At 36.3% G+C, this 11,542-nt stretch overlaps 2 protein-coding genes across 2 annotated transcripts; one reads left to right on the top strand and one right to left on the bottom strand.

Moving 5' to 3' along the window:
• The first annotated feature begins 740 nt into the window (after nt 1-740).
• Nucleotides 741-3,228, top strand: LOC110929164 (bifunctional phosphatase IMPL2, chloroplastic). Its single transcript, XM_022172283.2, has 9 exons — nt 741-1,183; nt 1,468-1,546; nt 1,730-1,824; nt 1,908-1,957; nt 2,061-2,185; nt 2,301-2,367; nt 2,474-2,563; nt 2,715-2,826; nt 2,916-3,228. The coding sequence occupies exons 1-9, from the start codon at nt 856-858 to the stop codon at nt 2,984-2,986; spliced, it is 1,017 nt and encodes a 338-aa protein (XP_022027975.1). The 5' UTR covers nt 741-855; the 3' UTR covers nt 2,987-3,228.
• A 1,371-nt stretch (nt 3,229-4,599) lies between these two features.
• On the bottom strand, nt 4,600-9,637 carry LOC110929165 (26S proteasome regulatory subunit S10B homolog B). Its single transcript, XM_022172284.2, has 10 exons — nt 9,397-9,637; nt 7,871-7,990; nt 7,502-7,638; nt 7,247-7,408; nt 7,083-7,169; nt 6,424-6,510; nt 6,196-6,333; nt 5,205-5,396; nt 5,025-5,123; nt 4,600-4,947 (listed from the first exon to the last, which is right to left on the bottom strand). Exons 1-10 carry the CDS (start codon nt 9,500-9,502, stop codon nt 4,873-4,875), a joined length of 1,203 nt encoding a protein of 400 aa, XP_022027976.1. The 5' UTR covers nt 9,503-9,637; the 3' UTR covers nt 4,600-4,872.
• Between the last annotated feature and the right edge of the window lie 1,905 nt (nt 9,638-11,542).

Raw genomic sequence — 11,542 nt, 5'->3', positions numbered from 1 at the left:
TAATCACATACAAGAAGCATGCGGATTAGAACAGATCAAGAAGGAGCCGACAATTATTTATGAAGACTATGCTGCTTGCATAGCTCAGATCAGAGAAGGTTATATCAAGGGTGATCGAACAAAGCACATCTCACCAAAATTCTTCTCAACATATGACTTGCAGAAAGAAGGGGAAATCGATGTTCATTAGATCAAGTCAAGTGAAAATCTAGCAGACTTGTTCACAAAATCTTTACCTAGAAGCAGTTTTGAGCAGTTATCACACAAGATCGGTATTCGTAGATTGAAAGATGTTTATTGAATTCAGGGGGAGAATTATACACGTTGTACTCTTTTTCCCTTTACTAAGTTTTGTCGCACTGGGTTTTCTTAGTAAGGTTTTTAATGAGGCATCATAGCTGATCCAGTAGTATCAGTTTATTTATTCAGGTCCAGAAGTACCTATTTAACATCATCCTGAAGTATGTCGTTAAACTGTGTATAATTCTAAATGTCTGAGGGGGAGTGTTATAAACCAGACATTTTAGGCCCAACCCATTACTTATGGGCTTTAGGGTTTATGGTTTTGTTTATCTATATATTGTAATGTTGAATAGAATGAGGTATCGTACAATTCCATACCTAACATTTCAGTACCAATACTGATACCCAGTTTTAATGATTTTCGATACCAGTATTTTCGGTACTCTACCACTACCACTACCACTACCATTATCACGCTCATGCTCATGCCTAACCTAAATAATTTGGTGACAGGAAAATAAAATAAAGAGACTCCGTCATCTCCATCACTCCCCACTGTAACACCTCCTCCCTCCCGTGACTCCGCCTCCCCTTTCCCGCCACAAAAAGAAAATGCTCTCTCAGCCTCACTTTCTCTCTCTAAACCCTCACTCTCGTTCTTCTCTCTCTTCAACCACTCTCTTCTCCAATTCTTCATCTTCATCCTCATCCTCATCATCATCATCAACCCTAGCTTTACCTAAATCTCGCCGTTTCATCTCAATGTCTACATCGAGACCGGCAGTCTCCAACGGATTCGGTGCCGTTAAGACCGTCGATCTTAGCGATTCTGAACTCGATCGTTTTGCGATTATTGCTGACAAGTTAGCCGATGCTGCTGGTGACGTTATACGCAAGTATTTTCGGAAGAGATTTGATATTATTGATAAAGAAGATTTAAGTTAGTTCTTCTTTTTTTCTAATATATTCCGATTTAGTTATTTTATGAATGCATGTAAAATTGTTGTATATTTTAGGGCAAGAGTATTGGAATTAATTGCCTGTCTATTGAGAAATTGAAGAATTATAGGGCTGAAAATTGTTGTACATTTTAGGCTGAGAATATTGGAATTAATTGAGTGTCTATTGAAAAGATGAAGAATTTTAGGGCTGAAAGTTTTTTTCTTTTTTATTATTTTTTTTAGTTATTGATTATGTGTATTTTTTGTTGTGGTTATTTTTAAGGTCCGGTGACAATAGCTGATAGAGCTGCGGAGGAAGCTATGATTTCTATATTACAGGAGAATTTGCCTTCTCATGCAATGTAAGTTGCTCCGTTGGATTCGAATTTCCGGTTTGGTCCTCGTGATTAGATGGATTTTGAAGGAGGAATTGTTATGTTATCAATGGTTTTGATAGCATTTCTTCTGATGCAATGTGGTTACTTGTTTAAATATCCAAGTAGTTATTCTTGCCTCTTATAAATAATGGAAACCGCTTATTGCAGTTATGGAGAGGAGAATGGTTGGCAATGTAAAGAGAAATCTGCAGATTATGTATGGGTTTTAGATCCAATAGATGGAACAAAGAGTTTTATTACCGGTAACCTTCTGCTATATCTCTTATGAAATTCTTAGCCATCTGTTTCAAGATTGATTCAAGGTGGTTGCTTTTGCTTTTATCAGGCAAACCCTTGTTTGGCACCCTCATTGCATTACTGGAAAGAGGTAAACCGGTATGAACAATTATCATTCTGCAACTTTCGATAGGGTATAAACATCTGAATATTCAATTGAAGCCTGTGTATGTTATTGACCTTTTTCTTTGATTAATATCAGATTCTTGGCGTGATTGATCAGCCTATATTACGAGAAAGATGGGTAGGTATAACTGGAAGAACTACTAGACTGAATGGAGAAGAAATATCCACTCGCAGCTGTCCAAAGCTTTCACAAGCATATATGTACGAATCGTTCCAACCGTCTTTTTAGTTTTATATTAAAATTGTTTCCTTTTAATTTGAAATTCTGACATCTTGTTCGAGTTTGTTATCCTTATATTTTTCCTTTATTACTTAGGTATACAACTAGTCCACATCTATTTAGTGGAGACGCTGAGGTGGCCTTTGCTAAAGTTAGAGACAAGGTCCGTTGAGTTGCTGTGTGTTTGTTACTTACATTCTCACGCACTGTGTCTTAAACAAACCGATGTATTCCAGTCAAAGTTCATTTTTTATCTATGTGATTCATAGGTAAAAGTGCCGTTATATGGATGTGACTGTTATGCATACGCGCTTCTAGCCTCCGGGCATGTGGATCTTGTGGTCGAATCTGGTCTCAAGGTGAGATCTTCACATCGTTATGTCCAATCATCTTAAAGGTTCTCAATTCCATTAAGGAAGAAAATAGATGACTCATATACACGTCTCTATATTTGTTATTGTATATTATGGTACCATGTGATTGACATATGACTTTGATGATGTTTTTCAGCCATATGACTTTCTTTCGCTGATACCTGTGATAGAAGGGGCTGGTGGAGCGATAACCGATTGGAACGGGAACCAACTAAGCTGGGAGGCTTCTTCGAACTCACAAGCGACAAGTAATACTACACATACCAACTCAATTTTCTGTGTCAAATTTTGACTGATTTTGTTTTCTTTCGATTTTGCGTTTGTCATATGTTTTCAGGTTTTAATGTAGTGGCAGCTGGGGACAAACAACTTCTCCAACAAGCCTTGGATTGTTTAGAATGGCACTAACTTTCAACATGTTTTGTGGGAGATATTTGTTTTAATGGTTTGTGCTATGATGCCTGTGCAGTTCTAATGAGAAATTCAGCCTCGGTTATTTCTACAAGATTTTATTTATTTCCGAAACGTGTATTCGAAATAATTATGCTACATGTGTTGCTGGTAATGTATGAATAATCGCCAAGAACAAGTTTTTAGATATGGTGTTAGGTCTACTCGTTTATTTGGAAGTGGGTAAATTTTTATCTATATTTTGTTATTTTTGTGTGCTTTATGCTCATGCAACAGGGAGGGTAGATTGTGATGATGTAATTAAATTTAGAAAAAACACAAAACTAGCCATTTTTCAAAATGTTAACACTTCTGCTCGTGTATATCAATTTATTCACGAAACGTGTTCATAAATGCATCATGTTCCTGACCATGGCTCGCGTATCACCTTAGACTAACCAGTCTCTTTGGTGGTAGTTAACTAGAATCTACTAAATGTGGGCAAAGGTGTGTTGCGTATCACCCCCCTTCTGATTGTATACGATATCGGCAATGACGTACGCATGTATTTGCCATAAGTATCAAAGTATGTGAATTTCAGGGGCGGACCTGTAGTTGTGTCGGGCGTAGCCCGGGCTACAGCTCAAGTTTTTACCAGTAGTGTAAAATTTATTTTTTTTTCGATTTTTATACATATGACACCCCTGATCAAGTACGAGGACACCCCACAAAATCTTTTTACAAAATAATAATAAGCCTAGTTGGTAAGCCCAAATAAGTAAATAATAGAACATTAGTTAAGTCCAAATAAGTAAACAATAGCCCAACATTTGAATGATTTGGATTTTGGGCGACAGTTTAATGACCAAGGGATATCAAACGTCAACTCCAATAGTCAGACATCGAACTTCGAAGGTTGATTGTCGATCACCAAAAAGAGCCAAAGAACGAACAATGAGATCGAACAGAAGTTACAGTCGCCGAGAACAGGAACAGCCGAGAAGGCGAGAACAATGAAATCGAACGGACGAACGGAATTTGATTTGGCAGCAGCCGAGCAGCGACGTCAGATACATAATACAGGTTGTTTTGATTGTTATTTCATTGTTATTTGTTTGATAATTGATTGATAAATTTATTGTTATTTGATATTTTGATTGATAATTGTTCGAACATGCGGCTGCCATTGATAGAACATTCGGGCTTGTTATTTGATATACAGTTCGAACAGTGCTGTTACTTGTTAGTTTCATTGATAGAACATGCTATTGCATTGCTGCTGTTACTTGTTAGTTTGATTTTTGATTGATAATTGGCAACCGCACATCGAGTCATCGAACATTGTCACAGACGAGACAATCAGACGATCTATCATTTTTTTTTAATATTGCATGATTGCATGGTAAAAAAAAAAATTGGGATACCCCTGAGTTAATGTTCTAGTTCCGCCACTGATGTGAATAGTAGTTGACAATCTCCCGTTTAAACTGATATTTATTCAATGTGAGATCTTGATTCCTGTTAAAACACCATCATTATTCATGTTCGCTTTTATAATATATAAACATGGAGCGCAGATTGCGAAGATGTTCACATTTATATCCTGCATTTTATCAGCATAAAACAAGATAGCGTTTTTAAACGTGATTCAACGAATAGTTTAAACGAGGAAATATCCCAAGTTAGAAATTTAAACAGTTAAACACCACAATCCTTTTGTGTTTTGGAGATCTCTTAACACAAGTATGATTGCTTAACATTTTGAATAAAACAACTCTCACCCAGCACTAGCAGCAAATCATAACAGGATAGATCCGAAACCAAACACCAAGAACAAACATACATCTGTCCCTGTAAAGCGTAACGACCAAGTACAAACTCCAAGTGCTTTATGTTTCAACCTCTTAATCTTTCCCAAAATCCGCATTGTAATGAGCACTCGACTCCAGCTTCTTCGCCTCATTCAGTTTCCTCACAGCCTGTATACAATACATTTTCATATACTCGATCAAATATTTCAAAGAATCATTCTAAATTGATTTAAAAAATCAGTTACCTTCATGAAATCTTCATGGATGACATAATCTCGTTCTGCACGGATCGCAGACATACCAGCTTCAGTACACACATTGCGAAGATCAGCTCCATTGAACCCCTAAATCATACACCACAGGTCAGAACTTCATCAAGTAAACAATAAGATACGTTAGACAAAATTAAAGTGTTTTTTTATCACCTCAGCAAGCTTGACAACCGCCTCGTAATCGATTTCACCGTGTTTAGCAATCCCTGCAGCATGAATTTTAAGAATTTCCATTCTCGACTGCTCGTTTGGCAACGGGATCTCGATTTTCCTATCCAGTCGACCCGGACGAAGAAGAGCGGGGTCCAGAACATCGGGTCTGTTTGTAGCCATTATCATTTTTACCTGGAGAACATCCATTAGATCATTAAGCTGTAATTCTATATATATATATATATATATATATATATATATATATATATATATATATATATATATATATATATATATATATATATATATATATATATATATATATATTAAGAAATAGATAAATCAGAAAATTTAGACCACTGTAATCTAGAGGTAGCAATTTCAGACTCTTTTGCTCATGTACGGGTCGAATCAGAGGTTATGTTTGGGTCAAAGCCACCCAAAGTGTAATTTTAACACAACCTCCTAAATCATGTTATTATCAGAAAAAATATATATAACTTTTGTAATCATATTATCTATAAATATGCTATTTTGTCACATCAACCAACTTTGGCCTCTCAACTTTGGCATTAACCAACTTAAGCCCCTCAATTTAATGACATGTTTAGCCCCTCGGATTTGGTAATGACATGTTTAGCCCCTCAACTTAAATAATAAAGAACTTTAGCCCTTCAACTTTAAAATGATATGTTTAGCCCCTTAACTAACACAACTTTAGCCCCTTGACTTTAATAATAAATAACTTTAGCCCTTCAACTTTAATAATGACATGTTTAGCCCCTCAACTTTTTATAATGACATGTTTAGCCCTTTAACTAAAACATCAAACAGCTTTATCTCTCACTATTTGCTTATTTTTATCTACGTTTCGAACCCTAACCCACTGGCCACTAGTTTAGAATTAAAATGACATAGTGTTTCAGTTCAACTAAAAGGTACCGGTTTTGAAGAATATGAAACAAGCATTTGAGACAAATTTATTTCAAACCTTTCCAAGCTGATCGAATCCATCAAGCTGGTTCAGCAACTCCATGAGTGTTCTTTGAATTTCACGGTCAGCACTGGTTCCCTCGCTGAAACGACGCCCACCAATGGCATCAATCTCATCCATAAATATGATGCAGGGCTGAAATAACCAACCAACAATCATATAAATTGTTATAATAAATATAAAAGTAATGTAATTGAAAAAGGTATGCATACTAAAGAATCGTACTTGGTGATCACGAGCATAACTGAACATTTCCCTGATTAGTCTTGCACTCTCACCGATGTACTTGTCAATAATGGCACTTGATACAACCTGTATTAAGTTTTGAAAGGAAGTTGCATGCATATACGAGTTAATACCAAACTGAGAACAATAATATTTATATATAAAGGGCTGCAAACAAACAGAACGAACATGAACAAGACCTTGTTCGTGTTTGCTTGTTTGTTAAGGGAATATATGTGTTCACGAACTGTTCGTGAACACTTACCGAACAAGATTTTCTTTTCGTGTTCGTTTGTTAATTTTAGGTAACGAATGCAAACGAACGTTCATGAACACAAATGAAAACAAACGAACACAAACAAGTATTCATGAATAGACTATATATACACTGATACTCATTAGTTTTTTATTAAACGAAATTTTGAACTATTTAAATAAAATATAAAAATTAAAAATACTAATGAACCATCAAACACGTTACCGAACGTTCACGAACATAAATGAACGAACGTGACTTCTGTTCATGTTTGTTCATTAACTAAACAAACAAATTTTTCATACATGTCTGTTCATTTATTAAACGAACTTCCCGCTTAACGGTTCACGAACTGTTCGCTTAACATTCAGTTTGTTTGCAGCCCAAAAAAGCAAAAAAATACCTTTAAGAAATTGGCATCTATATTACTGGCAATTGCTCTAGCTAGCAAGGTCTTGCCCGTACCAGGAGGTCCATAAAGAAGAACACCCTAATCACAAGGAAAAAATACATATATTTCATATAAAGTCTGAAAAAATATTATTTTTTAAAGCTATCAATTCATACCTTTGGTGGTTTAATGCCGACCCTTATAAAGAGCTCCGGATTCATCAAAGGCAACTCAATGGATTCCCGGAGCTCTCGAATCTGATCCGATAGCCCACCAACTGCAGAGTAGCTAACATTGCCGGGGTCTTCGTGAAGCATGTTATAAACAACTGGGTCAACCTTAAAATTGTTGTCAAAAAAGTATTAGTAAAAGCAAAGAAATGTACAGCAATTGATTAAATGATTAGAATTCGTATTTTTAAATAAACTAACTTCACGAGGGAGTGCTCGCATGATTGTCAGAGTTGTCATGTCGAGAACCACTCGAGTTCCAGCAGTTAGTTTTTCTTTGTCCACTTTACTGCGGCATCCGACCACGTACCTTGGGCCACTACTGGCTTTGACTATCACTGCAATATTACATATGAAATATATTGATTCACAATTGTACTTAAGTTCCAAAATACAACATGTTTTAATGATAAAAATTACAAGGCAGCTACACTCCACATTGGTTTCAAATTTCTATTTCACACACTACACATTAACTTGCCTATTTATGACTTAAAACAAAAGAGTGAAAATTAAAACATAGTGTACGATCAAATTAAACGGAAGGAAAATATTAAAGGTAGTCGTTACATCGTTCATTATCCAAAGGTCTTAGCACTTCGCCTATGATCTGTCCAACGCTTTGAAGGGACTTCAAATCGTCTTCCGTTTTGGCATAATCCTTCTTTGTGCTCCGCAATGTCTCTCTCACTGCATACATATATTTTGATACAGTCAGTCACAATAAGGAAAAATGTCATTGATGAATATGTCAACATCAAGTAGACATATAATGCAAGTAACAAAGCAACCCAAATACAAACAGAACAGAAGTACAGAACTGGTTAGCTCAAAGCCTTAAACTAAGACCGTGTAGACCAAGAAAATGCAGACCTACAACCTGAGTTGTAGAACGGTTAGATCATACAAATACCAAACCATCAAAACATTGATGGTTACCAAGGACTTTACAGTTTTACACAATGTTTTAAAAACCGGTTTTTAAATCAAATCGGATTAGGCTAAAAAATGGTTCAACCGGTTGAACCAGGTTGTACCGAGCGGTTCAACCGTGTTGACTAGCTAACTCTATAATTTTATAAATTACAACATTAACACAAAAGTTAATCCAAAAATGCATGATTACATATTAAAATATGATCCAAAAGTAAATCCATAATAAAAATAATCCAAAAGATAATCGAAAATCATTCAGTTTTCCAACAAACTCTTTTAAATGAAAGTGTACGATATGTTTAAGCCATTTGAGTGTTGAATACATCAACTATTTTAGTTTTATACAATATTAAATAAGAACTTTTAGTTACGAATAATCATAATATTATAAAAATTATGGAAGATAAGTAACATATATAATAAAAATAAGTAACAACCCAAACTAAAATAACACTGGGCCGGTACCGGTATTACGTTTCAAACCGGTATACCAGATTTTACCATCGGTACAAACCTTATGTCGTTTCACTTATTTACCGGGGTGTTTCGTACCTGATTTACATCTAGAAACGATAATACCGGTATAACCGGCCGGTATTTACCGGTTTTTAAAACATTGGTTTTACATAACATCTCTGTCATGAAAAAAATGTTAATTATGGTTCACGAAGCTCTTCATAGAAAGAGCATCGTGCGATTGTACAACAGTTAAGTTAGGCATGGTCAGTTAATTATAACGGCAACATAATGTTTAGTTTAACTATACTTACTTTTCTTCATCAAAATTAGATACAAATCCAAGTAATAAAAAAAAAATCAAAACCTCAAACTTCGCTGCAATTATTGGCTTGTTGCTCATCATTGGATGGGGATACCAATGACATTCAAGTAAATATTCTTGTTAATACACAATATTTCAGATCTTAAACTCAAAATAAACATAAATACACATAAAGAAGCAAGAAACTAATGGTAAAATAACTTACTTCAATGTTCAAACCCTAAATTAGATAAATACACAAACAATTCATTCTACATAATGAAATAAATATATGTAATAAGCATATCGGAGAAAGTGAGTGAAAGAATAAGCCCTAATCAGACATAAAAGTAAATGAAGAAGGTATAAAATTAATTAGGGGAAAATCTATCTATCTGACCAGTTCGAACTCTGGAGTCAAGCTCTTTGTGCTGAAGCATCTTCTTCCGGTACTCGGTGACCGCCGCACGCCGACGAACGGCATCATCTCCCTCGGTGGTGGACATCGGAAAATCTTGAGCTGATCGATCGATCGATCTATTTGCTTGTTGTTCAAGAGAACTACTCTGTTGCTTTACCCAAAATGTTATACAGATGATATTATTATATCTTTATCATTAGGCCCGATTATTTCAGGCCCAATTGAAGGTTGTAGTCTCGTATAAATAGAGATGTAAAAGAAAACCGGTTTAGGCCTTATAGAGTTATAGGTTTGCCACTAGTTGAATCTCTTTCTTTGGAGATCTGTACTAAAATGCGAAAACACCAAATTATAAGCAGGTAAGCGTCGCAACCTCTTTTTGAATTGCAAAACATATTCTACTAAAGACAAATCGACTTTTAGGGGTCGAGAAATTACTGTTCACGACCCGCTGGATTCTGTTTAGAAATTTCACAGAAAAGCAAATGGTATTAACACATGTTGATTCTTCAAACAAGCTTTCTCGTGTTTTGTGACTTTGTCTGACTCTGCCTTCAATGCAGCCTAGCCAGCAACAAACCCATTACATCTGAGTCCAACAAGAGGGGACACTCATGTAAGGTCCACACAAGCGTGTTTTCCCCCTGCCCACCCAAACACAAGAATATCAGTTGGCCGAAGAGTAGACCTCCCATCGAGCGGATCCGACGGAAAGTTCACCGGAGCCTCCTTTTCCTAAATCCTTGTCCGCTTTAGAATGTCACAAAGAACATCCCTAACCAAATCATGTATGTATTTAAACCCAGGTAACTCCTTGCAATAGACTAGGGCTGTTCATGAGTCGAGCCGAGCCGAGCTAGCGCGAGCTCGGGCTCGACTTGATTATAAACCGAGCTGGCTCGACTTGGCTCGGATTTGAAACCGAGCTGAAAATCTAAGCTCGGGCTCGGCTTGGTTTTAAACCGAGCTAGCTCGGCTTGGTTTGGCTCAATTTTAAAAATAAGAATTAATACATAGCTCTCAAAATTTAGTGTTCTAAAATATTATTCAATACTTCAAAAGAACATATCCAAAAAAGTTCAACCTAATACATTATAAGCCAAAATCACGTTCAACAACGCAAAATAAGTTTTATATTTCAAGTAAATATAATATTTGTACATTAGCATGGCAATCAACCTTTAAGCATGTCATAGATATCAAACTACAAGCCTAAATACATGTAAATAATAATCATGTTTTTTTAACATATATTATATGTATATAAAAATAAAATATATTATAAGTAAAATAATTCGAGCTAAGTCGAGTCGAGCTACCAAGCGAGCCAAACCGAGCCAATTTGGCTCGTCACGAGCCGAGCCGAGCCGACTCGGCTCACTTTCAAACCGAGCCATATCGAGCGAGCTTTTTCCGAGCTAAATCCGAGCGAGCTCCGAGCCGCGAGCTTTTTGGACAGCCCTACAACAGACCACATGCTCACCAAAAGTATCTAAACAAACCTTGCGGCAAACAGGACAAGGCTCATCAACCGGAAACTGAGGGATCATTAACCGGTACTTGAGAATTGCCCGGTACTCCACAGCTGACATGGGTTGACCCAAGCCTTCAATGAGGATGAGTGTCAGGGAATCCTGAGCATGAGGAGCCCGAAGACAATCAAACACGGCTTTCTGATGAGGGGATAGACCAAACTTCTCTGCCAAACTCTGGACAGTTCTACTAAATAGGGCACTCACTAAAGCATCCTGGGTTTAGGGTGCGGTGTCCTTATTATAGAAACCGTCAAGATCAAAATCAGAAAGAGACATTTGCATGTAATTCAACGCACACAAATAATTAGAATCTAACCCAACACTACCACAATTACGAAGAATGTGGTTCTGCAAACTCCAAGATTGCGCCCTTGAGGCCACAAAAGCGTATGTAGATGCATCCTCAGCCGAACTGTAACACCTCGAAAATTCACGTTCCATAATGTGTTGACACGTGTCACATGTTTGAACGTGTGAAAGAATATTATAAAAGGATTAAAGTTGACAATCATGGAAAGTACGTGAACATACGAGTTCTAAATGTCAACAGTGAATAAATATATTGTACATTAACTCTACATAATGCTCAT

This window comes from Helianthus annuus, chromosome 3, assembly GCF_002127325.2.
Source record: "Helianthus annuus cultivar XRQ/B chromosome 3, HanXRQr2.0-SUNRISE, whole genome shotgun sequence".
Taxonomy (NCBI): Eukaryota; Viridiplantae; Streptophyta; class Magnoliopsida; order Asterales; family Asteraceae; genus Helianthus; species Helianthus annuus.
Note: the sequence above shows the minus strand (reverse complement) of the source record. Positions and strands in the feature narration are given on the sequence as shown.

Excerpts from the sequence above, each read along its gene's own strand:
- LOC110929164 (XM_022172283.2), top strand. The coding sequence starts at position 856 with ATGCTCTCTCAGCCTCACTTTCTCTCTCTAAACCCTCACTCTCGTTCT. Across the intron at positions 1,825-1,907 it reads AACAAAGAGTTTTATTACCG|GCAAACCCTTGTTTGGCACC; the intron begins GTAACCTTCTGC and ends TGCTTTTATCAG. Across the intron at positions 2,564-2,714 it reads TGGTCGAATCTGGTCTCAAG|CCATATGACTTTCTTTCGCT; the intron begins GTGAGATCTTCA and ends GATGTTTTTCAG.
- LOC110929165 (XM_022172284.2), bottom strand. The coding sequence starts at position 9,502 with ATGTCCACCACCGAGGGAGATGATGCCGTTCGTCGGCGTGCGGCGGTC. Across the intron at positions 6,511-7,082 it reads TAGATGCCAATTTCTTAAAG|GTTGTATCAAGTGCCATTAT; the intron begins GTATTTTTTTGC and ends AACTTAATACAG. Across the intron at positions 5,397-6,195 it reads GATTCGATCAGCTTGGAAAG|GTAAAAATGATAATGGCTAC; the intron begins GTTTGAAATAAA and ends GATGTTCTCCAG.